Raw genomic sequence first — 27,482 nt, forward strand, 5'->3', positions numbered from 1 at the left:
GGCTCAAAACAAATCAAGTTTAGGGTTTGTTCACACTTGGCAGGTTTGGTTTGATTAAAATGAACCCTAGTGTGACCATTCTATTAGTGTGGTTCATTAGAACAGTATTTCTTCTCAACACTGATCCTGAAGGCCCACTGCCTTGGTTTTTTTTTTTTTTTTTTTTAAAAGCTATTTTCTCCGCTCCCAACATATCTGGTCCAACTAATCAGTTCATTAGCAGCCCATTGTTTAGGTAAAGTGGGTGTGTTAAAGCAGGAAAAGCTCACAAATGTGCAGGACAGTGGGCCTCCAGACTGGGGTTGAGAAAGACTGCATTAGAACATGTGAGAAAGTTACCATGCAAACCCTGATGTGTACTAAATAAGTGTACCAAGACTCCCTGAGAAGGTCAGTCTCTGCAGTTTAAACTCATTCTGGTGTGGTTTGTTTTATGTAAGAATACAAAATCCTTTTTTGGTTCATGCATCAGTTCAGTTCCTGGTGCTGTTACGAGGCCGTCATGCATTTTATCATCTTTTCATTAATTGGTAATTCAAAAAGAACTGGTTTCACTTCAAAAAAAGAGAGCCTTGATATCTGGTTCCAGCATTACAAACAAGATAATGGCACTTATTTGCCTGTGTTTTACATACAGCTCCTCTGTCTCTGTGCTCTGCTTTTCAGGCAGTGTGCATGCAAGTCTCTTGAAGAGTTTGGTCAGAGAATTGCACTGGGGTTATAAGGCTAATGTCGCTAACAAGTAATGGAAGCTTATACCCCACCAATTAACACTCTGCAGATTGCAGTGCCCAAGTCATAACACTATTACCTCAGACCTTACTAAGTCAGAAATCTCAAGTAGACTTGAGTATATGGTTCCATGATGTACTGTTCTTTGAACTTTGTGCTTTTTTCAAATTTCCTGCAGCTACACTAAAAAGTGAATGTTTGATACTAAGAGAAAATCGTCTCTCATTGAATGCATTTAAGGTCAGGAATAGTTGTCTAAATTTGGACAATTGCTTAAAGGGTTTACGTTAGTGCAGACAAAGGAAAGTTACTGCGTTGAAAGTTTTGGCAGCACTGGGGTCTCATTATGGATGTAATTTTATAAAATTTGCATCTTAAATGTGTAAAACCTGAAATTAATGATACTGTTGTCTTGGGCTCCCGCCCAGTTAATACTAAACCTTTCAAAAGCGTACCTTTCCCCCCCTTTTTCCGTTTTTTTAAATGAGTGCATCGTGCTGGTCTGATTGCACCTGCGTTTTAATATGCATGAGATTACCACCCTCTACTGGTTGTTACCATGGTCACATGCCCCCCAGAGGCAGCTGCTTTATGAAAGTGGTGCAAAACATTTGCCAGTAACAAAAAGAACAGTGCTTTGTTCCACACTTTTGCTGAAAAATGCTAAATGAAATTGAGCATTCTTAATTAGGATAACTACATTAGGTTTGGTCACTGACATTGTATTTTAGTGTTGATAACTGCTCCAAATATTCACTTGGTATTTGTTTACTGTTATGCTTGAGGGAGCTTAAATAACAAGCATGCGGACTTTTTGGTCATTTGAAGAATATTTTTGAAAGTTTTCAATGCCATTAGTTCCACACTTCAACATTGAATTGCTGTATATCAATTTGCCCAGTTGGTTAGGAGTAATGTCAAAGCTTCAATGGCTATTTGATGTGCTGTTTAGATATCAACATTTTAAAACAAATAGTATTTAAATCTCAGTGATAATTTGATGCTGTTCAGTGGTCATTATTAACTTTTTTGCCCATTTGTATTTTAAAACATTTTTATTATTATTATTATTATTAATGATGGTGTTAATGATAATCTGATAATAATGATTGTAAAGCACCTCTGGTATGGGTCAAATTCAACCCCAGAAATGTATATTTTCTGTCAGAAAATCTATACCCTTTTGTTGATGTCATATTCTTCCAGTTTGAATGACGCCTCATCTCCAGCAATTAACAACAAACATTTGGCTAACTAACATGTCACGCAGCTGGGTTAGACCAGTTTTTCCAGTCGCGGGCGGTATGTCCGGAAATTTACATCTCAGTATAATAAAACAGTTTTGGTATGCCAGGGCGTAGTGTTTTTATTAATTTGTATGTGTGTATGGGTTTTTTTTTTTTTTTTTTTTTCGATAGGAGAATTTTTAGGTGCTTGAGGAAAATTTTGTGTAGAATACAGTTGTTTACAAATCCGCATTGTCCCTTCACTTTTAACAAGAACTGTAATAAAGTAAAAGTTGTAGTGAAGTAAAAGTTTTCAGAGCTAAACTGTGTATAGATGTGGCACATACGCATAACTACACAGTAGCTTTTTGGGCTGTGCAAGAAATTATGTAAATGTTATTTCATGCTCAGATTTTTCAAGTCATTTGTCTTATACACTAATACTATGCACTCATGCTTACATCTCTAACCATTAGACACTGCTGGAGTTTAACGACGATTACAATCATTCATGCATCAGTAGCAGGTGGCACCAGGCCCTGAGACCATTGTGTCGTCTGATGCAGCTGACTGAGGGAGTTAATGGCAAAAGGCCTGCTCTACTTATTGTTCTGTGCAGAATATGTAAAGCAGTGAAATATGCTGTCAGACCCACTGTTGAAGGATTACATATACATCTGATCTGGGGACATGAAGTTATTAGACTTGTGCCAAAACTGTGTCTAAAATATACAAACTTTCTACACTGCTCAAAAAACTAAAGGGAACACTCAAATAACACATCCTAGATCTGAATGAATGAAATATTCTCATTGCATACTTTGTTCTGTATGAAGTTGAATGTGCTGACAATAAAATCACACAAAAATCATCAATGGAAATCAAATTTATTAACCAATGGAGGCCTGGATTTGGAGTCACACACAAAATTAAAGTGGAAAAACACATGACAGGCTGATCCAACTTTGATGTAATGTCCTTAAAACAAGTCAAAATGAGGCTCAGTATTGTGTGTGGCCTCCACGTGCCTGTATGACCTCCCTACAACGCCTGGGCATGCTCCTGATGAGGTGGCGGATGGTCTCCTGAGGGATCTCCTCCCAGACCTGGACTAAAGCATCCGCCAACTCCTGGACAGTCTGTGGTGCAATGTGGCGTTGGTGGATGGAGCGAGACACGATGTCCCAGATGTGCTCAATCGGATTCAGGTCTGGGGAACGGGCTGCCAGTCCATAGCTTCAATGCCTTCATCTTGCAGGAACTGCTGACACACTCCAGCCACATGAGGTCTAGCATTGTCCTGCATTAGGAGGAACCCAGGGCCAACCGCACCAGCATATGGTCTCACAAGGGGTCAGAGGATCTCATCTTGGTACCTAATGGCAGTCAGGCTACCTCTGGCGAGCACATTGAGGGCTGTGCGGCCCTTCAAAGAAATGCCACCCCACACCATTACTGACCCACTGCCAAACCGGTATTGAGTGTGTCTTGCTAATTGCCAATATTTTCCACCTGTTGTCTATTCCATTTGCACAACAGCATGTGAAATTTATTGTCAATCAGTGTTGCTTCCTAAGTGGACAGTTTGATTTTACAGAAGTTTGATTTACTTGGAGTTATATTTTGTTGTTTAAGTGTTCCCTTTATTTTTTTGAGCAGTGTAATAATGGCCTTCAGCCTTGTGAGTGCCAGCATCAAGCAGAGTTGGTATTAGTTTCTGCTGATCAGTATGAGAGGGGGTTTGCAGACACAGGCCAAAATGAAATGGTGTATTACTTGCCTGCGGTTGAAAGTTAGAGCACTGTAGCATGAGAATTATGAGTACCTAGGCGCCACACTTTCACACATGGAAATTATAATATGCCCTAAGCCAGGAATTGCATCCGATAAAGGCTAATACATTCGACTTGGTATGGCATTTGATATCCGGACCGAAAGAAGGATGATTCCAACCTGATTAACGTCAATTCCAAGACTCATTAAAAGGCTTAGGTGTCAAATCTTTTGCCCATACTGTCTTCCTCCAAGCTCAGATATTGGCCTCAAAGCTTTCATTTAGAGTTCATTAGAAAAGAATAAAGGCCTTTCACTCATCAGCAGCCTGCAATAAACCGTTAGACCATTTGATAGAATCAGTCAAATTTTAATGAAAGCCGTGGTCTGAAAGGCAATGATAATGTCGGGGGCTGCAGCTTAGAGGTTTAAACGAGCAGAAAATGTTTTCTTGTTCTTTTGCAAAGTTGACTTGCAAATGCAGTTATTCAGGCAGAAGGTTTGAGCCTTGTTTTTTTCCTTTATATGGAGCAGGCAGGAATGTGTAGGTTGTCAGTGATGGCATGAGAAGTGCAAATCAAATATAAAAGGTTATGAGGAATAAGGCTGGATATTTTCAATTTTTATTTCTAATTAAATATTAACAAGTAATTTTATTAGAATTCAAGTAGTCATTTCAGTTCACAGCATGATTTTAGTTATATGAAGCTGCAGATTTCTGAAACACCACAGTGACCCCAGTTTCACAATACTTGACAACTGTGTTTCTGCTCCTCGAATAGTCACATATTTATTCTTTTCTGCAATACATAGTATTAAATGACCACATCCTTCACTTTATATCAGAGAAACCCCATATTTGCTTAAAAAGGTGAATATAAATTGTGCACAGCAATACGTTAAAATTGAATGCCACTCTCCTTACGTCCCGTATTAAAAGGTCATAATCCTTTGCTTGTAAGCAAAAACAATTCTTGATGTGCTGCACAGCCCTGTTCACATCACACACCTCTAGAGGGTATGCTAATTGGATTTATGAAGGCAGCACCTGCCTGCTGGAAGGTTTTCTTCATCGTGGTCCGTGCCGAGTGGTGGATACACACACAAGCGCAGGTGTTCTCCTGCACCACAATCTTCTCAGCAAAATTGGCCAAGACTCATTAAGAAGGCCCCCCACTGGCACGCAAATTGGAGACTTGAGTGGCTCCATCTAAGACAACATGTAACACTGCAGTGTAAAGAGCCTGTCGTAGGTTTGGAACCCTCAAGGAATGTTGATCTTAGTTCCCAGTTGATTTGAAAGTTTTGGGTAATACCGAAGCTTACAATAGCTTTATGATAAACAGACTTTTTACTTCATTGACTGATATGGATATCAGCGGCAACTGACAATTGTGATAAACTGTTGTGAACATGAGCACTTTTACACATGCTGTTTTTAGTTCATAAGGAATTTTCAAATATGCAGTTTTTAGTTCTTAGGGCATTTTCACATATGTAGTTTTTACTTTGTTGGGGATTTTCACATATACAGTTTTTTTTTTTTATCAAGTGCTGCAGTATTTGCCCTCTTGGCATGGTTTGTTTGGGCAAGGGCGAGAGTAGGGATAAGCCTTACATCACCAGTTACAGTGCTAAGCATCAGATGAAGTGGTGTAAAGCATGCTGCCACTGGACTCTAGAGCAGTGAAAATGAATTCTGTGGACTGACAAATCAAGCTTCTCTATCTGGCAGTCTGATGGATGAGTCTGTGTTTGGCCAAGAGAACATTACCTGCTTGACTGCATTGTGCCAACTGTAAAGTTTGGCGGAGGAGGGATCATGCAGTAGGGTTGTTTTTTCCGGGGTTGGCCTAGGCTCCTTAGTTCCAGTGAATGGGAAACCTTAATGCTTTAGCAGACCAAGAGTTTAGACCAAGATTTTAGTCAATTGTATGCTTCCATCTTGGTGTGAACAGTTTGGGGAAGGGTCTTTTTGTTCAAGCATGACTGTGCCCCGCACAGATCCCTGACGTCAAATCCAACAAACACCTTTAGGATAAACTAGAACAGTGATTGCGAGCCAAGCCCTCTTGTCCAACATCAGTTTCTAACATCACAAATGCTCTTCTGGATGAATGAAAGAAAATTCCCCACACACTCCAAAACCTTGTAGAAAGCATCCCAGAGGAGTGGAAGCTGTTATAACTGCAAAGAGGGGACCATCTCCACATTAATGCCTTGGATTAAGAATTATTAGGATTAATGGATTTAGAATAGGAGGTCATAAAAGTTACTGTGGGTGCAATGTGTAGGTATCCCAATAATTTTGACCATATAGAGTATCTGCATTTCATTAATTTTACTGTACTTCTAACCTACAAATATGTCTTACATTTCTCTGTAAAGCTAATCCATGTAGATATAGTCCCAATTTTTACATTTATAGATGTTTACTCTTTTTTAATTAATTTATTTATTCTTGATGTCATTATTATGAAATGAGAAATAGTTTACCATGTGTTCAAACCTTTGACTGGTCCTATGTAGCTCTAAAAGATTAACCGTTTTATATGGAAATGACAGTTTGAAAGACCTTCAAATCATAAGGGCTGTAATTTTAATTTTAATATCTTACATTGTTACTCAGTGTTGTCTTAGCAAATTTTCATTGTGGAAATTTAACCTAAAAACACAAAGCTTGTGAACTGATGATCTGGCGCACTATGATCAGTCTGAAAATAATTGATGTGTTGATCTTGGCGAGGAAAAAAAGACCTGGAGCTTAATTCATAAAAACTGGCCAAAAAAAATCACAATTACCACATGTTCTCCAAATCGTTCAGCCCTAATTTTGTATTTCACTTGTAAACTTGGAAATGATTTCTGCTAAAATACTATTTCAGTGGAGAAAGACATAAAAGAAGCACAGGTTGTGCTGTTGCAGGTGAATGCTCCTGAGGACTTTTTTGCGTAGCCGTTAAATTAACCGCTTGCTCATGAACGTCTTTTTTTAACTTTGCATGTTGCATCCCTTTAACAGACGAATGGTGAAATATGAGCTTGAGTCACTGCTTCGCTGCAGAAACCTCACACTGCCACCCTCGGTCCTAACTAACTGTTACTGAGGCTGGCAGCCATAAGAAGCTTTAATATGGAGTTATGTGAAGCTGCAATCTCTTTCTCTCTCGTTTCCTGCTGGGTGACTTTGCCAGGCTCAAAACTCCCCGGCTTCCCTCACCATACTGGGTTGAGTCAACAGCTTACTGCCAATGCAGGGGACAAATGGCCACCCCTGCAGCAGGTGCCATTACTGTGCATAAATCTGACCCTCTGGATTTGTGTAGTACTATGAAAAAGTCTTAAAGCCCCTGACAAATATGTTTTAGATATTTAAGACTGAATTTCTGACTGCACAATGATTGAATTAGAATATAATGATTTAGCGAAAGGTTAATTGCATCATGAAATCTTCATTCTAGATGGGTTCTGATTTACTTATTTCAGAACTATTTTTGTATGTACATAGCAGTGGAAGACAGACAATAATTTTTTTTTTAAAACAATAACAGGACAAACTGTATTGATAATTGTTATATTACACATGATTATCCTAACGTTCTGAAACAGTTGCAGATGAATTACCACATTCAGAACCTTTTTTCCTTTTAATGCAGTTTTTCTAATGTTTATGATAGGTTTTCATTGGGAAGTTTCATCTGGGATTTTTTTTTCTTCCATGTACCCATTTGCCAGTGCCAGTGCCAATACCCAAAACATGAGATATCAGAATTGGGACTATCTGGATTAATAGAGAAGAAATATAAACATCCAATTTTTAAGCAGTTATCTGCTTGTTAAATTTCACCACCAGCACACTTTTGTTAATTGTAATCAAATTTCGATTAGCCCAACCAGGTATGGTAAGTGAAAAGCAGTTTGGAAGTTTGGAAAAGCGAACACATTTACAGGCATTAAATGTCTATTTATTGTTTTAGGGGGAAATCTGTTATGAAAGCCATTTAGAGTGGTTTGATTTGAAGCATTTTAGAAAAACCTGCCAACTCAGATTTTCTTTATAGTGTTGGCAGTAGAAACCAGGGGTTACACTGTCTAAATTGCAAAGATCACCCCTTTATTTACAACCAGAAATGACCTACCTGTCATTTAGGTTTACTACAGGTAAACAGGTAGGTTCCGGCTTTTACCTACTATAAAACAAATTAGTACTAATAACCCAGGCTGTATTAATCCTGTGTATATGTCTATAAACGGTAAAACATAAAATATGAGAGAGGTTGAGTTCATGTGGTGTTGTTGACTGTTGGCTGTGAATTCCAGTGCTAATGACCCATTTCATTCACGTCATGGTTAAGATACATGATATTAAAATTAGATTTTATGTTATTCATGCTTACTGCTCACATCATTAGCCTTACATATAATTTTCTCAGGTGGCCTAAGACTTGCACTGTTTGTTTGTGACTGATAAATTGTTACTTCAAACTTATATGACCCAAAACTCTAATAGGGACTGGCCAAAGCACGTTTTCATTCATCATGCCCTCTGTAGAATGCAGTTTCTTTGCCAGTGAGGAATACAAGGTAATGAATAAATTTTAAAGGTAGAGAAGTTATTAAGGGTGAAAATTTGTTTTGGTTCTCTGATCTTCTGACTCAGGAGAAATGTTTGAATTACTGTTGACTGGACTAGAATGCTAAGCCCTTTAAACGCCTCTCTCTGTCTGTTTCATTATTTACGGGTCTGGATATGAGTCTTTTTTCTCTGTTGTAGCTCGGGGGAGACCTTGGAGGAGGTGTTGGGGGAAGTCCTGCAGTAAGTGAGCCAGTCTGTCTGCTTGTCCACCCAGCCGTTTGTCCATAGCTTGGCTTTCTGTCTGTCTGTCTGCTCTCTGCATGCTCTTAACACTGTTGGTTAAATTCACGGTTCCTGATGAAAGCTGCGTAGATTAGCACCTAGATGTGTAGATGTATGTTGGCGTGAGCTGTTGGTTTGTTTTCTGTGCACCTGGGTGACTTTTACTTTTTTTGGGTTTGCATGCAAAAATATCATGTGTTTAAAATATTCCTTATTATAATTTTCATGATGTACTTGTATAGAGTCATCTCTGCTTATAGCAAAATTGTAACGGTAAGTATATTTCGTGCTTGATTTTGCTTCTTTTTTTCTTTTTTTTTTTTTTTTGCAGTGCTTTAAAAAAATCTTTGTTGCTCTGATAAATTAAGAGGGGTCATGTGTTTTGGACGATGTTTCTGGATGTTGTACCCAAGCCTGAAAATGTAGGCATGAAGACTGTAAAAGGACTGTAAGCTATGACAGCAGAAGACTGTAAAAGGATCATATGCTATGAGCATGGCTATAACATAGACATCACTTTTCATCTAGGAACTAGTTACTTGATCCCTCTTGAGTTATCATCTTGATATTTCATGGCAAGAAGCTCAGAAAAGTCAGGAATTTTCTGTGTAAAAGAAATTACACACAACGTTGTCAAACATTGTTTTTAGCAACAAAGTATGGTGAATATTTAAGTACTCAAAATTAAAATAAGTTGATAACTGTCCTTAAAGGAATCGTCCAAATTTTGCTAATCTAGAGTAGAACTGGAGCAATGAAGCTAGCATTGCTAGCAATGACTACAACTCAATTGAAACCCAAATTGTTTCTGTAAAAAAAAAAAAAGTTACCAAATTTCTTTTGACCTACTCGGACTGCTCCTAGGTGTTCATTAGGCCTGAAGCTGTTGACAAACTGCCCCAGCAGTAGTGCTGATCGACAATCAATATTTGTGACAATGACTGGGATAAATATGGAGGAGTCGAGATCAGTACTGCTTTGTCAGTACCAGCCCTGGTGGTGACTGAAATTAAATTTTGCCAGTTTTATAGCTTGCAGTAAGTCACACTGTGCCCTAAACTATATTGACAAATCTGTGCCACCTTAAAGACCTGGATACAGGTTAAGAGAAGTTTGGGAGATATATTTACAGAAAATATTTGGGCTGTTTGGGTGACCATTGAGTTCTAGTGTCTGTCAACAACTTGAGCCTCATAGTTCCAGTTTTAAACTAAAGAACCAAAATTTACACTCATTCAGATATTTGTCTTTGCTGATGTTGGAAAATTACATAAATTGTATTTTTTGCCAAATTTTTGTGTAACTTTCGTGTAGCTCTCAGTTAATGGCATTTTTCCACTGGACAGTTGCTGTAAGTTAGTAACAAATCTGTGATCACATTTCCACTGCCAAGTGAACTGTACTGTACTTGAGTACCAGTGCTGAATTTAGTTCCCATTCTTGCCAAAAAGGTAGGACTATTAATGGTGCAAGGCACTGATTAGTCAGACTGTCGGATGTCCACCACTAGCTAACCAGAATTGCTGACTCTGACATGAAACCAAATTCAGTAAACAGTAAATCCGAACTTGTAGCTCCTCCATTGTTGCTACTGTCTTTTTGTTTACTATTAACGCTAGATTAGCATGAGTTATTTATGGGACCACACAAGCTAAAGAGAACTCGGATGGCACAGGTCCTCTAACAGGGTATATATATATATATATATATATATATAATTCTGTGTTTATAACCTTACTCTGCTGTACCACACGGCCTAGTGGAAAAACACCATGAAGACATTTTAGCATTGTTATCAAGACTGATCTCCTGTATTTAATGTGTTTAAATTTGATTGTACGTTTTGCAGGTCGGCCAGAACTTTATTCCATCTTCAGTGCCCAACACATTTGCTCCATCCCCTACCCCAGCAACGCTGAGCAGTGGACTGAATGACCTGTTTGAACTTTCCACAAGCATGGCCATCACTACAGGCGGATATGTGGCACCTAAAGCTGTGAGTGTCACTTTTTTCTATAAAAGACTCTAGCACTTAAACGTTAGCTCAAAAAGGTTTTAAAAGTCCTCAGGAAATACAGCTGGCAACACAGCTTATTATGTGAAAAACAAGGCTCTTATACTTTTGTAAAGAGTAATTACACCCTAAAGCAAATTTAATTGAATAAAAACTGTAATATATTGCTTTGTAATATTAAGTGACATCAACCTTGATATTGAATTCTATTTATAGCCATTATTTTTTTTTCACTCGAATATAAACAGTTAGCATAAGGCGGCACCACTAATGTTAACATTAGCAGACCTAGATGACTAGCAATGTTACCACCGATTACTGAATTGCTATAAATAAAATTGTTCTAACAATTTGTGCTACACATTGTGCCAGAATGCCCATTACTATAGCATAATAATGTGGTTTTAAGGTTAATTCAGACTTACTTTTTCCCTGTTGTTTTCTATTTATACATTACTACTTACTCCCTGACAGCTGATTCTTTTCTGGTAAGGAGATTTAGATGAGGCTGAATTTGGCTTCCTTTTCGTCAGCTTCTTGTTCGAATTTTCCCATCCTGAATTTTTTCCAAAAATTCTGTTTTAAAAAATGCCAGTATATCACCTTGCTTACAGCATCACAGCATATCACTGTAAATTGAATCATAACCTCTGTATCATGATGCATGTTGTATCGCCAGGTTCTTGGCAGTACATGGCCCTAATGCTGCAGTTTGTAAGATGAGAAAGTAGTCTATGAGAACACAGTCATATTTTCACCAATTGTAGTCTGTTCTCAAATCTGTATAAAATAGCGCAGTGTAAGGTTTTCTGCTCATTTATACCGGAAATCACCACCATTGCAGGAATGCTAGTTTCTGCTAGAATGTTTCTGGGATTTTGAGTGTTACTTTAATGAATGATAATTTTCCCTCATGGTATTATTACACTACTTAAATGCTAGATAACATCTGTGTGTTCAGATATTCACACCTATTCCATCCATGCATCTCAGTTTTCATTCTAGCAAGTTTCTCTCTTTTCTCTCTGTGTTCATGTGCTGAGGTCATAAAGTATTTGTAAATGCATGTATTCCTTATTGTTATTGTGTTAACAGACTGCATTTAGATGACAGTGAAGTTAAAGTGACAGAGCAGATTTACTTTCTCTCAGGGCCGTCTCCAGACACAATTTACAGTAAGATGATGAACATAAACGTACACTTCAACAGCCTGTATACAAGAGGTTGTCTACGTTTAACAGCAAGTCAGCCACAGAGCAGCCAGAGTAATGCAAGTGCTTACGTTAGGGGTTTACCACATGTAGTTACCAAAAACATATATTAAACCACTAAAACAAAGACATATGACCCATACTACTGACCAACAATGAGGGTGGGCTCTGTTCCTCTTAATTTAAAGTGTGCCCCAGTACAACCAGTATAGAAATGCTCCTGTTTTCTTTTTTCACTTTTTAGTGTTGTAGTTCAGACCCTCCCCAAGCAAAAGGCCCAAAGTGTCCTACTTATTTTTGACCATTTGTCAAAATTGAGCTGGGGTGAAGTTATCTGAAACTAAAGGGCTTTATTAGATGGATGGATTGATGGATGGAAAGAAAGAACCAAAGAAAGAATGAAATAAAGAAAGAACTGTATCAGTCCTGAAGAGAAATCGCAGTGTTACAATAGCAAGACATATAAATTGCACATAAACTTACATGTAATAGGCAGAAATAACAAAAGAAATAAAAACAGACATAAACTAGTGCAGAAATAAAAAAAAATAGATTAATTTGAGGCAATAGGAATAGAAGTATGTCTATTAGCATCTTTACATAAGTGTGTGAGACAGATTTGTTGTAATTACATGAAAGCAGGTATTGCAAGTGATATGAGGTAGTTTAAAACACAATGAGTACAAACATAACTAGAAGTGGAAGCAGTGTTTACAAAGTAAAGTGCGATGTCCGAGTGTCATTACAGTAGTGGTCATGATGCACTATATTGCCAAAAGTATTCACTCACCCATCCAAATAATTGGATTCAGGTGTTCCAATCACTTCCCTGGCCACAAGTGTATAAAACCAAGCACCTAGGCATGCAGACTGCTTCTACAAATCATTTATGAAAGAATGGGTCGCTCTCAGGAGCTCAGTGGATTCCAGCGTGGTACCGTGATAGGATGCCACCTGTGCAACAAGTCCAGTGGGGAAATTTCCTTGCTACTAAATATTCCACAGTCAACTGTCAGTGGTATTATAACAAAGTGGAAGCGATTGGGAACGACAGCAACTCAGCCATGAAGTGGTAGGCCACATAAAATGACAGGGCAGGGTCAGTGGATGCTGAGGCGTATAGTGCGCAGAGGCCCTCTATGTGGCCCTCTATTATTTCAGTGTAGCATGCAAAGGGGTCTGAGATAATGTCCAGGATTGCTAACAGCTTGTTAGCCTTTATTTTGCCTTAACTGCCGAAGAGTCCAGCTTGACTCTTACATCCAAACCAGTCTTGCTAATTTGTTTGTCTAATTGTTTAGAGCACTTTTTAATGCTATTGCCCCAGCACTCAACAGCATAGAATAAGGTACTTGTTACAAAAGTCTGGTAGAATGTCCAAAGGAGCTTTGTACATACATTGTTAATCTTTAACAGAATAGTAGTGTGCTCCTTCCCAGATTTTGTTTGATTGAGCTCATAAAGCACATGAGACACTGTTGTTCAGAGTTGTGGGCATCCACAAATGTTATAAAAGCAAATGCCAAACCTGTAATTGCTAATGCAGTTTATGCCTACCACACAAAGACATAAGCAAGTAAAGCATGTAAGCGTAGAAATCTCTTGGTCCGTAATTCATTGTGACGCTTTGACCTCATGCCTGTTTACATCATATAGCGAGCGCTAGTGTGGCATGTCTGAAACCATATACTAGATTTATTCTAATTCTGCTGCAGTCACATCACATTAATACCTCTCAGGGGCACGGCACACTGGGGAATGCCATAGGCAGCTGAATTAATGATAACTCCATCATCCAAACTCAGCTCTGAAAGGAAACTGGGTTAGAAGAATAAGGAAGAACACATGAAAATCTCATGCTAAGGGGCCAGCAACTCAAGATTCTCCAACAAATGCAAATGTTTTACTGTTGGCATCCTGAAAAAGTCCAGAAGAACTTGCATTCCAAAGGAACCAGTGTGCATGGGAGATGTGATGGGACTGATTCTATGTGGCTATGTGTATGTATATACATAAAGTCTTACAGTGTTTTAAATTAAATATTTAATTAATGTGTAATATGTATGGGAAAGACGATTATTTATAATACATCTAACTTGAGTGCTAATAGTATATGGCCATATAATCAATGTTACAAATTGTGCAGTTTACTGTGGCCCCAAAATGGCATATGAGCATTTATAAAGGGGGCTAGTCTGTTTCAGATTGTTATTGTTTGAGCAAACTTTTTTGCACACCTGTACCTACTCATTCATGCAGTTATCTAATTAGCTAATCATGTGGCAGTGCGTAAAATCATGCAGCTGCATGGCAGCAGTTTCGGGTAAATGTCATCTCATCTTGTGGCTGGTTTGAGTATTTCTATAAATGCTGATCTCTTGGAGTTTTCACGCACAGTCTGCACACCATTAGTATAGTATAAAGTGCTCAATGAGTGTACCTTCAATGTTTCCTCAAATTTATGTTGTATCTTGTCACATTACCAAAAACAATGCCGTTATGCACCTCCTTTAAAAAAACTTTAAGGTAATTTCATAAAGACATGTTGAGCATAATTTAGAATATGGGCCACCCCAACTGTAGTTCTGCAGTTATCCCTTATGTTTATTCCCAGATCCCACTCCAACATATCTCTCAAAGAAGGTAGAGATGATGTATATACACCCAACAGTCATATATCCATGAAATCCTTTTAAGCCACAATGCCTATGCAGAAACTTCATAAAGACATGAAGGTAAAAAGACTGTATGGTTAAAAGTAATGTAAACTCATTTTGTCTAGGGTGAAAAATGCTGTAAATCTTTAAAATAGAAAGTCCACAAACTTTTGTTTTACCATATAGAGCTCCACGTGATCTACTAAATTATATCAATACTTTATTTAACTGAGTTATGCTTATGACATTCATATTTCTGGGAACATTTGAGGTGGTTTTATGAGAATGATCCGTCTAAGAAGCGAGCCCTGTCTAGTTTGTAAATCAGAGCCTCTAGTCACATTACCACTCTACATTCTGAATATGTCCCAGCAGTCAGTTGCAGCAATGCCACACCAATCCCCTTTGTGAGTTTGATGCTTGTTGGAGAATGTTTGGTCAGAGTGCTTTGGACTTTGCTCATTGTGATTTAAAAAAAAATGTAGAGTGTATTTATCTGCGGCTGGTCAAAAAAATATGATTCTTTTTAGGCTTCATATCTATACTTTAATTTTTCCTCTTTGCAAATCCTGGCCTTGTCTCTGAATATCATCAGTAATAGCAACTTGAAGCAGTGTAAAGCAGTGCACAGAGCTACGAGGCTGTGCTGCTTAAATACTCCCATTACTTTGCTGTGGAGTTCACTGGATAATACAGTCCATTGATTTACTGATAAAACGCTCTAAGTGTCTCCTGCAATTTGCTAAAAGCGTTACAGTCCGAGTGGACCTACTAAAGAGAGAAGAACATAAAAGCATAAGTTTATCAATGGCTTTGTGATGGGCCTCTCAGTGGAAAATTCTTGTTTATTCTGTTGTGAAGCCACTTAACCTGGACCTGCAAAGCACTGTCCACAGATTTTAGTGCTTGACCTTTCAGCACCAATCAGAATGAGCAGACACAGTAAATTGAAGACAGATGATGGATCATAATATTGAGGTATTTTTTTATTTCAGGTGTGGTTGCCAGCAGTCAAGGCCAAAGGGTTAGAAATTTCCGGAACATTCTCTCGCCGTCAGGGTCACATGTATATGGACATGACTTTTACCAACAAAGCCTTGCAGCACATGACTGACTTTGCTATCCAGTTCAACAAGAACAGGTATGTGATCATGTAAATTTTGATCATGCTAGTAAGTTAATTATTCTGCTAATGAGAACTTTTTCAACATACAGTCTGCAGCACTTTGAATAAATGTTTAAGTTGAATGTTTAAACATAGCATTAAACTGCATCTCTAGCCTGCAGTCAATTATCAGAGACGGTAATATTGCCCTGTGCTTGATAACTTCAATTCCAAAAAGTTAGCACAGTATATGAAATGCAAACAGGAAGAAAACAGGAAGTGATGACTTAAGAAATCTTTTTCGACCTGTAACAACACTAATGTAGAACAATACTTTTATTCTACCAAATAACTTTTTTTTTGGTAAATTTGCACTTGTTCAAAATTTGATGCCTGCCACACATTCCAAAAAAAACTGGATGTGGTACATGTTCTCAATGGGAGACTGCAGACAGTGACTCTAGCCCCTGTAGTCTGTGGCTGCAGTTGTGAGCACGGGCCATGTAGAAAGACGTATAATTGCTTCAAAATGTGTATATTTCTAGGGATTCCCTGAATGTTTTCATGATATGCACAGTGGAGGGTGAAACCTAAAATCCTTGCAACCACTCATTGAGCCTTGACCCATCCTTGTTCATAAAGAAAACTGCCCCCTTCCAAACTTCCAAACCAGCATCAGTTTGAGAATGAGTGTGTATAAAGATGTTGATAAAGTAAAACATTAAATATCTTGTCTGTGTACTGTTTTCATTTAAATACAGGCCAAAGTATATTTACAAATCATTGATTTCTGTTTTCATTTGTGTTATACCAGCTTCTTTGAAATCAAGGTTTGTAATAAAAAACCAAAAACGCAATGACGCAAGACATAGTAGAATCTAAAGGGGAGCTACTTCAGCATCTGCCTTCCGTTATATACGTGCTTTGATTTTGAAATTGAACAGAAATTGATTTTTACTTTGTGCTTCTCTTGCTTCTTCTCTAGTTTCGGAGTGATTCCTACCACACCTCTACCTGTTCACACACCTCTAATGCCAAATCAGAACATCGACATCTCCCTGCCTCTCAATACCATTGGGCCAGTTATGAAGATGGACCCTCTGAACAATCTACAGGTAAAGCACCCATACCTCACCATCACTATTTTAAACCACCTTTTCTACACTCTCTTGCTACTCTTATGAGCCCACACAAACCCCTACATACTCCCACTATTATCAAGCAAATTCGACACTCTGCAAGTTCTCTATTGCTTTAAAATTCACATCAGTAATCAGTATTTATCCCAACCCTTGAGTTCTTGACTTGAAATTATCCAACTCATTTTGTGACTATTATGCTGGATTGTGTAATTATCTTGTCAGAGAGATTCATCATTTTTGTCAGGAGTTCCCACCATTAAAATTAATGTTGAATAACTAATGGTAACGAGGCGAAGACTGTTGTCGGCTAATCAATCAAACAAAAATGCCGTGTTCACCCCTCACACTGCACACACTTCAGGCAGACCTACTGCCACTCTGAGCTGAACTAGAGGATGCTGGTTTCACTGGGAAATGGCTTCCTCCCCTCCGGGTTCAGCCAGCCTCTCCTACTTAGCCTCTTGCTGGCAGTAGGCAGCCACAATAAAAGCTAATGTGCCAAAACCCAGCTGGGAGGGCGTCCAGCAGTGCCGTTGCACAGTGTGTTTCAGCTTTAGCCTTCACACCTTAATGATCTGGGTTATTCTGTCCACTGTCTCCCCAGCTTGCTGTTGTGAGTGTTGGGGGGAGGGGGTCACCATGCATTCTTTCACATATTTTGCAGTCTCCCCTCCTGCTTGCTTAGTGTCTTTTTTTTCTTTCTTCCTTCATATGTTTGCTTCCTTCTTTCTCCCCATGTGTCAGTCTTTCTGTTAGTCCTTCCACATTCTGTAATAATGCTCCTGAAGGTGACAGTTCAGCTCCATTGATTTTGGAATGGCTTGTTTACACAATGAAACTTTCCAGCAACTTGTTGCATGCAATTAAAAGCAGAGTTGCATGCACACTTTTGACTATTTATAATTTTCATCCTTTGAATCCCTAAAAAGCTGCAATAATCTAGCGACATAAACCACAATAACAGCTAACAACAAAGAACATGATGGCGCAAGCAGCCCTATAAACAGCTGCTACTGTTTGGTAATCTAGTTCTATAACCTACTGGCTGTAACTGCTGTGGGTGAGTTGCAGGTGGCTTTACTTTATGCAACTTAGATGAAATTTAGTTTCAAGTAGATTTCATGCAGCTAGAGGGGCACTGATATTTTACCGTGTAACGCCATTCTTTAAAAAATTATGATAATATTCTGTAAAGTATGTGCTTAGATAAATTTCTTGTGCTATTTTAAACCTCCTAAAAAGACAACAAAGGTTGTTTATCTTTCTTAGTTACTGTATATTTTAAAAGTCCTTTTGCATTACAATACGAAAGACCACTGTACTTATGAGTCATTCTGTAGTCCACATTATGCCCATATTAGGAAATCCAGGTCTAATCTTGATTTTTATGCCCAAAATGAATGGGGTTTTCAGAAATGACCTCTGCTGCACCCTGTGGTCAGTAAAAATGTTCAGGACCCAATAAGTTTTGTCCTGTGTACATTTTTTCTCCTGAATGTCACTGGATCATCTGAATTAAGGGGTTGGTAAAGAGGTGAGCTATGAATATTGCTAAGTGCAAGCTAAAGCTACTGCACATCAATTCTATGTTACTAATGTGCACAAAAGGCACACAGGACTGTGTCAGTGTTCTGACAAGTTGTACTAACGTTACCATGTCAAAATGGTGTGAATACTCCATACATAAAAACATAGGTAGGATAAATTTCTTTATAAAAATACTACCAGCCTTACAACTATGAGGCAGAAATCAGCTTCCTGTAAAGTTTTTTCCGTTCTAACTTGAATAGTGCAATATTGACCTATAGGTTCTGTTAAACAGCAAAAATAAGTTAATGCCATGCAGAAACAGAACAGAGCATCTTTCAACTCTCAGTGAAGCTGAAGTCAGCTTCCTGTTTGAGTGTTCCCGTTCCACTTTAAATGGCACAGCAGTTTATAATTATAATGTAATTATAATGTATCTGCCACACCATTTAAGGTGAAAAAGGAAAATTATTAGTATAAGATGAAGAGCAAATAACTGTATTGTAACCTACATTAATTTACAGGGAATTCCTGTATCCTTTTTCTGATTTCTTTTTATGTGCCCTCATTGTTTACACAGAAATACACCACCACACTGACAAAGCGCGCTGGTTTGCTGCCAGGAGGCTGCCAGTGATGTCAATTCTGTGCGCAGTAGCATTAGCTTACATGTAATATTCATATTTCAACTGTGTACAAACCTTGTAATTCAGAGGATCCCATGATCTTTGAGAAAAGAATGTTTTATAGGACAAAACATCTCAACTTCTCAACATTTTTGACTACCACAGGATGCGACAGAGGCAGTTTTCAAACCTCTGTTCATTCTGCTCATAGAGAAATTCCTGTTAGACCTGGAATTCCGTATATGGGCATAAGAGCATGGCACTGACTCCAGATTTACAACACGGCTATGGTGGTCTATAACCAAATCCAAACAAATGGTGAAAATCGAGATTTCATGTTGATTGAATCTTTTCCTTAAAAATTGTAATAAAATTAAACTGTAAGGTCAGAGATTTATACCGCTTAGTTTTATTCTTTCACTCTTTCTTCTGCTCTGTTTTGCCTTCTTTCTTGACCTTCATTTCTCTTTGACTTGATCTCCTCCGCCTCCTTTCCTTGAAACAAGTGCAACACTTGAATCTGTTCACCATAAGCAGAGCCCCCTGCAGGGAGTTTTTATGAGCTTGTTGTTTGGAAGTGCAAGCTTACCTGGCTAAGAAGCCACAGTTGTTCAAAACAGAGCTACACTACGCACACAGCTACACAACACTGAGCTTTGGGCTGTGTGACTTATGCAAGTCCCCCATTACCAGAAACAACACCCCAGTGGCTTCATTATAGCTAATCCTTAAGTCCTTTCAGAGAGGAGGTGATGGCACAGAGGCGGTCTAGTAACAGCTTAAGTGCACTCACTTGGATAGAATCTGTCACAATGCTGTGGTGTTCTATCACTTTCATTAGCCTTGGTTGCCTAGGATGCAATTACCATAGTGATGCCAAAAGGAAGGGATGTCGATTCAAGCCAACTGCTCTCAAACACCAAGCGTGTGCTTTTGAACAATACAGTTGTACTCTTATGATAAACATTTGATGTGCTGCGATGTTGACCATGTTTCAGACAGCAATTGTACTATTTCAGGAGAAAGTGAACAACAAAGCAAGGAAAATGGCTGCAGTAGCATAATCACCATAACACTGGGTTCTTCTCAGTGGGTAATGTCAGTTGCAGTGTCAAGCAACATATAAACTGAAACAAATAATTTAGTTACATTCATTGCAGTAAAGAGCTGATTCTCCATTACAGAGAGCCACTATTTAAACAGAAACACCAGTCACATTGTCTAAGCCTGTTGTACTACTGCCGTTTCTCCAAGTTTCAGAAGTTTATTTCTTCCCACAATTCTCCTTGTTGCTCTCACGGATTGTGTGCTCATTAGCTGCACTTTGGAAATCAAGAGCTAAAAAACCTGCCCCGTTGCGTTTCTTAATGTGCTACAGCTGAGGCAGAGCAGTACTGTCAGGGCTAGTCAGTGAAGAGTCATTAAAGCAGTAGTTTAACCAAACAGTGCTAATGTGGCTAATAACACGTGTGTGTGTGTGTGTGTGTGTGTGTGTGTGTGTGTGTGTGGTCATTTGAAGTGTTTTTTTTTTTTTTTTATACTGCCAGCTAGGCATCTGCACAGTGATGGTTAACTGAGTGACCATGGTTACAGCCTCCAGTTATGTTGAAAACACATTTACTGCCAAAAAAAAGTGAATTTATTATTTCTTGCAAGCCATAGCAACACTAATATTACCACACATAAACTTAACATGTTTAAGAGTTATGTTATGATGTGATGTAATATGTTAATACCATATTTATTGTACATAACATAGATAACCTTGTTCTAGAAATGCAGCTGTTGAGCTGTGGTGGTTGAATGTGCTTGAATAAGATGATTCTGTGACCAACAAAGGCCTGTTAGCCTTTGGACACGAATGAGCTTTCACTGTTGAAAAAATGAAAGCTGCTGCTTAGTTATATCTTGACTCATCTGGAGTAAATGCAGAAAAAAATCATTTAATATTTCTAATATATCCAAGGTAAATTAAATGCTAATGTTCATTACCTAGGGGGAGATATCTAATTGAAACTCTCTTTATATCGAGAAGTTTTATGGGGGAAAAAAAAGTTCTTAAAGTCGACAACTAGGTCATTGGAAATCCCGAGGGGCTCTTGTGAGACATCAGCACTGATGCCAAGTGTGAGCGGATGTGCAGTGTGCCTGTGGACTCAACATCTGTCACAACACTCACGTCACGTACACAGGTGGCAGGCTGAGGTCTGGGCTCTGTTAGGTGTGAGATCATGAAAGGCAGCGGACACTGGCCCCAGACATGCTCTCTAACAGTTGAAGTACCACAAATTCAGCCTCTTACTGACAAAGAATCATGTTTCACCCACACTAAATGAAAGTTAATGAGGACCAATTAGCAGCTCAATGCCACAATGCCGTCTTCTAGGTTTAGTTTTATTAGCAATAAAAAAGCAAGCATTGACTTTATCTCTAATGTGGGGCTCTAATTGTGATTATCTTAAAGCCAAGTATAAAAATCCTATATGCAGTAAAACCATACTGGAGAATAGTAGGGCTAAAAATATACCATTCACCTTCTGATTGAAGCAGATTTCTGACAGTACATGGTTTTCTCACTATGTTGTGCTGCTCTGAATCCCTTTGCTCACTGCTGGTGAGCATTTCTATGTTTCTGTTATGGAAATGAAGGAGCCATATTAAACATATCTGAGGCAGTGGACCACTTAATCTTATTTTGTTTAATCTTATTTGTTTTAGTATTATGCAGAAGCTTAAAATGAGGCTAAAATATGGACTCACCCTCACAAGTTAGAAAGTCAGTTCGCTCAGTCTCACTAGAAACCTAGCTACACTCTAAGCAAAAAGGGTTCTACATAGTATTGAAAAGGGATCTTTGGATTTCTTTTTGGTGATATGACAGTTTTTACAAGGGTTCTTTCAGTAACCATAACCATGAACAATTGGTTTTCCATCATAGATAAGAAACACTTCATGCATTCAAATGTTTCTTTGAATGTTCATGGTTCTCTATAGAACCATTGCCTTTACTAAACTGAGAAAGAGAATACCTTAACAAGAATCTTTGAATCTCAATTTGATTGAAATTTTGGTTTCTGCTCGAACCGTGTCAACTTTGTCCACTCAGCTGTCTTCCCTCAAAATCTTCTCCAGTAACAGTTACGCTTAAAACCAGATATTTTCGGTGATAATGTCGTGGGTTTAAAGAAGAGAAAGAGAGTCATTGTTTTGCTTCTCTGCCTATGGAAAAAGCTTTTGTTTGCCATTTGTAACTGAAGAAATAAATGCAATACTGTGGCCAGACTTATTTCCATGAACTATAAATCTGCTGAGCTGTTTCTCTGCATAGTGAGGCAGATTTCGCCACATTGCAGCTGACGTGCTCCATGTGGAACTGGCAAAGCGCTGAAATGACTGAGGTGGTGAAGTTACAAATGTATGCTTTTGTTAACCAGAAATGTTAAGAGCATCCTAGTCATCAGGATTATGAGCTAGTTCAATATTCAAGTACTTCAAGCTTTTTCAAAACGCCGTTGTTCTTTTGTGGTTTTTATTTCCTCTTCTTTTAGACAGTCAATTTTTCCCCATGTTTTTGTACCATTGACCTGTGAGCTACTGTACTCAAGTGCACCTGCAAGCATATGTAAATGTAATCACATTACAGTGGCATTGTCTGACTTCTGTTGCAGTGCTTCCCTGTTCAGGCTTTAATGTAATATATATTCAAGGGGCTGACCAGACTCTCCTCTGCTGCAGGTGGCCGTGAAAAACAACATAGACGTGTTCTACTTCAGCGTTCTGATCCCACTCAATGTCTTCTTCGTTGAGGATGGCAAAATGGGTATGTACCTCCTCCATGACTTCTGCACCTCACCTGTAATCATTTTGTTAGTTATATAACCTGAATTTCATGCTCAAACCAAGCTGCCAGCGTGAAAGATTGTTCCCATCTGTCTTAGTTGTCTTTTGTTTTAAAAATGTTATCATAATGGGTTCTAAATGGTTTCTATGTGTTCCTCTTTGCCTCCACAGAGCGCCAGGTGTTCCTAGCCACATGGAAGGACATTCCCAATGAGAATGAGCTGCAGTACCAAATCAAGGAGTGTCACTTAAATGCAGGTAAGGCCACTGGTGTGAATTTCAATATCCTAATATGCAGAACGCTTTTAGAACGCTCACCATTGGTCCAGAATGAAATAGACCATTAATATTGGAACTGGCCAAATGCATTTGGTATATCATATATGGAACTCTCCATTAAGGCTGGTAAGCCTGTCCTGTCAATGACGTTAATCCACTTCACTCTGTTTGAAGAGATCTCAAAAGCGAATTGAGGAACATCATGACGTTAATGAAGGAATGCATCTTAAGCTTCTTGTCAATCAGATTCAGAAGGCAGAGTCGTCGTCACCCACCACATCTTTTGTTTGTTTGATTCTAATTGGTTCTGAAAATTAGTATAAATTACTTACTGCCAAGAAGGCAAGAATAGTCAATGCTAACCCCACTTTTTAAATTGTTTCCCAGGCAAAGGACATTTGCTCAGAATGACTTATGTTGCAGTTACAAGAGCTGCGACAAAGAGCTCTTAGTGTTGTAAAAAGAAAATAGCCAAATAGATTGTTTCAATCCAAATTACCTTTGCCTCCGTTTAGCCTTGTTTTTGTGGTCGTTTCTATGCATGTCAAGGGCTTGAATCAATTGAGTGTAATCAATTGAATGTAAACAGTTTTGAGATGTTGCAAGAGGCTTTAGCAGTTATAGGGGGTGAACGTTTGCATAAGAGCTTAAGAAATCATTTCTAAAGATTTTGGAAAATGGTTCAACGTGTACTTTTACTTTTTGTTGTCCTGTAAACACTGGGCTGAAACCAAAAGATAAAAACAGCTTAGATAAAATAAACTTTTTTAAAAACTAAAATGATTTTGTATGCAGGTGCAGTATATGCCCATGAAATCCAGCCTCCTCAACAGTAGATTGGTTCATCATCCAATACAATGATTATTATATTTTAGTTAATTTTAATTTTGTATATTTAATACACATTTTTAACTGTCTTTTCAAAAACTGTTTCCAAAATTGATGCCACTGTGCTCACAAGGACATTTTTTTCTTCTTTTGTTGTTTTGCTGTATTCTGTATATTGAGTGGTGTGTCGTGTTTTGATAGGTTCTTGGGTGTTGTACCCCCTTATGACATGATAGTGATTGCACATAGAAATGATTCACATTGTAGTAGTATAATGTATGGCGCAGTGGTATAATGATGATAAATCTCAGACCTGAGTTTGGCCAATATTTTCACTGTTGATTTGCTGCTGCTTAAACTGTCTGAATGCATCTGTGCTGACCTGTTCATGAAAGCGAACTGTTTTTCTCACTTTCTCATTTTCATTACCATTAATTATTTGTAAAGTTTTAGATTTTGAAGCTTTGTTGCAGGCCTAAATTTCCTGTAGCTATTTAATGCAATTTTAGTCGTGCAGTGCCAGATGTGATCTCGTAATAAGAATACACGTCTACACTTTTGGGTATACGTCTACACTTTGAAGGACATACCCTCTCTAAAACCTGCCCTCAAATTCTAGTTCATGTTCAACATCTGGAGTACAGTTTATTTTACAAAATGTAATGCATTCTTTGTATAAGTGAGACACACTCATGCTTAATTGGAGATTTTGAGGGTCTTTTCAGCCACGCAACTTCCATTACATCCGTGGTGTGTCGACAGGCTTGTTGATGAGTGCACCATCATCTACTTAGCTAGGCCTCCTTGAGATGTTGAATAGGAAATTTCAATGTCAGTTTGTTTCCACCCAAATTAGTCTTTGTTCTCACCCACATTTAGCCCAAAATGTTCAATGGTTAATAATAAAAAATATTAATAAGTTCAATTTATTTAACTCGTTTCACAAACCCAAGGACGCTTTACATCATATAAAAAAAAAAAAGACTGCAGAGAGGGGAAAAACGAAGGTCTTTAGCAGGGATTTGAAGGAAGACAGAGAAGAGCAATTTCAATGAGTGGAAGGTATAGAATTCCAGAGTTTAGGGGCAGCAGCACTGAAAGATCTGCCACCCATCGTAGAAAGTCTAGTTGAGGGAACTTTGAGGAGTCCAGCATCAGAAGAGCAGAGAGCACGAGAGGGACAATATAAAGAAACGAGATCAGAAAGGAATGTCGGAGCAAGACCATGTAAAACCTTGAAGGTAAGAAGAAAGATTTTGTACTTAATTCTAGAACTAATAGGAAGCCAATACAACAGTCGAAGAACAGGAGTGATGTGAGCTGTGCGCTTGGTGGAGGTAAGAACCCTGGCTGCTGAATTTTGGACATACTGAAGAAGATTGATTAATTTAGGCCATAGAAAAGTGAGTTACAGTAGTCGACGTGAGAGAAAACAAAGGCATTGATCAACATTTTAGCATCAGTGTCACTCAGCATAGGGCGTAAGCATGCAATGTGACACAGATGATGAAATGTAGTTTTGGTGACGAGCTTAATGTGAGACTCAAGTAAGAATGGTTGTCCCTAAACATTCTCATTCATTCACATCTAGGGGCTGCAATTTAGTCCAAGACTAGACTTAATACATGTAGGAGAAACTGGTCCTTAGACAATAGACATTTTCACAACAGTTGCTACAAACAAATGTGTTTGTGGGAGGAGCTTGAATGACCAAGTCTTTTGTTAGCTGTTTCAGGTTCACTAGAGCAGTGAAGAGCCTTGAATGTTCAGTTCTGTGGCTGTGTAGAAGTCGGAGAACCCTATTGAATTGTATGTCCTGTACTTATGTTATCATTTATCCTAGTCATTATTTGTGTTGTATACACAGGCAGTACATTCATAAAAGTTTCATCAAAGGCAACTTTGGCTGCAGCAGAGTTTAAATTGTTTAAGATTTTCTAGTGGTGTCCTACGATGGCTGTTCAAATTCAGTTTGTGATTTCAGGGCTTTGACCAGTGGGAATGCAAAAGCTGGTATAATGGCATGATGTTTTTCCTGTTGCTGCTGTTTGTAGCCTGCTGATGGCTCTTACTTGATTACAGCCATTGTGTAACAGAGATCTATGGGACTGAAACACAGTGCCAAAGGAAATAGAAGCTTCTGTTGTTTAATTGAATGTCTCTCCTCCTCTCCTCACACTATAGTTGTTTGCCAATGTATGAAGCATCATGCTAAATACAGTATTAATATGGTTTTCTGCATATCTTCAAACCCTGATGTACAGCTCCCAGGAATTTCTGTCTGTCTGTCTGTCGGTCTGTCGGTCTGTCGGTCTGTCGGTCTGTCTGTATTTTTATAATGACGCCCCTTGAGTCATCACAGAGACCCTTAAGTAGTTTTTCAATATGAATGCTGTTCCAGTTCTCACTCTCTTTCTGCCACTCTCATTGTGCTTCTGCAATAATGTTTGTTTCCATCTTGCCTGTAGGAAAAGATGTGACCTATAATCTTAGCATGACAGGAAGAAAAAGTCAGTAGTGCGTTTCACGCATTGACTTTCTGTCCACATATCATGCAGAACAAGCGCTCACAGAAGGCACTTCTCGTCATCACATTATCAGGGCATTGTCCTTCATATGGCAGCATTTTTAATTGACTCACTCTTCCAGCTATTTTTGTCTCCATAAAACTGCACTCTGCTCTGTTTCTAAAATAATTGTTAATTTTATTCTTACATGCGAGACTCTCTCTCACTTATGTGGTCTCTTCTCCCTTTCTCTTTTATTCCTGTCACTCTCTTTTATTGCTCTTGTTCTTATATTGCTGTTTTTCTCTAACCCTTTCTCTTTTTCTCTTTTATTGCACTCATTCTTTTTCTCTCACTCATTAGCTCTACCTTTTTCTTTCTCTCTCCCTCTCTTTAACTATCTCTTACACTTGCATTCTGCATCTTTCTCTTCCTGCCTCGGACTTGGACACAGGTTGATTCAGGCACTGGGCTCTTATTGTGTCTTCCACACACGTGCATGCTGCAGTTATTTTTAAGGGCAGTTTTGACAGCAGCAGGCCAGGAGGGTTCCCTGCCCAGTGAAGCGGGGCACAGGTCCTATGGGAGGGGAAGAATTCATCTTTGTCCAACATTCTTACCTCCTCTTTTTCTTTTTGCTCTCTGCAGCTCTCTGAATTTATTTTCACTGTGGTTGCTTTATTTGGTCCTGAAGTGTTAAACCTCACCTCAACCTGTATATTATGGTGTTTTCCATGCTTAAACATTTATAATCAGCTCATTAACAAGTAGAGGTGCATGACATGGCAGGGTAGAATATTGTGATTATATTGCGACAGATTGCATTTCTGATCTGACCTTGTAATATGAACAAATCAAATATGGTGAACAATTGATGAATTAAAGATTGAGTTCATTGTTTTAGCCTGAACTATATATGAAGGGTTTTGTTCCAAAACACACAGACTATTTTCAGTATTATAGACTATCTTAATTTTTTTCCATGAGTTGTTTGGAGTGGGCTTTACATGTACAAGAAATACCAGTGCTGCTATATTATGATTAATATCATCTTTATTAGAGAGATACAAAAATGTGTTTTCAAACCAGCTGTTATTCTTTTGACAGTTACAAATGTGTATACAGCATTTGGAATAAAACTCTTCACACGGTCCTAA

General features: G+C 38.4%; 1 protein-coding gene across 1 annotated transcript in view; it reads left to right on the forward strand.

The window, feature by feature from the left end:
* The window catches only part of ap2b1 (adaptor related protein complex 2 subunit beta 1), a 48,562-nt gene that overhangs the window by 13,687 nt on the left and 7,393 nt on the right, over positions 1-27,482 (forward strand). Inside the window, exons 15-20 of the mRNA XM_037533277.1 lie at positions 8,506-8,547; positions 10,439-10,585; positions 15,467-15,612; positions 16,562-16,691; positions 22,607-22,691; positions 22,883-22,969. Coding sequence (XP_037389174.1) covers positions 8,506-8,547; positions 10,439-10,585; positions 15,467-15,612; positions 16,562-16,691; positions 22,607-22,691; positions 22,883-22,969 — 637 coding nt within the window. The remainder of the gene's footprint in view (positions 1-8,505; positions 8,548-10,438; positions 10,586-15,466; positions 15,613-16,561; positions 16,692-22,606; positions 22,692-22,882; positions 22,970-27,482) is intronic.

Source organism: Pygocentrus nattereri, chromosome 23, assembly GCF_015220715.1.
Source record: "Pygocentrus nattereri isolate fPygNat1 chromosome 23, fPygNat1.pri, whole genome shotgun sequence".
NCBI lineage: Eukaryota > Metazoa > Chordata > Actinopteri > Characiformes > Serrasalmidae > Pygocentrus > Pygocentrus nattereri.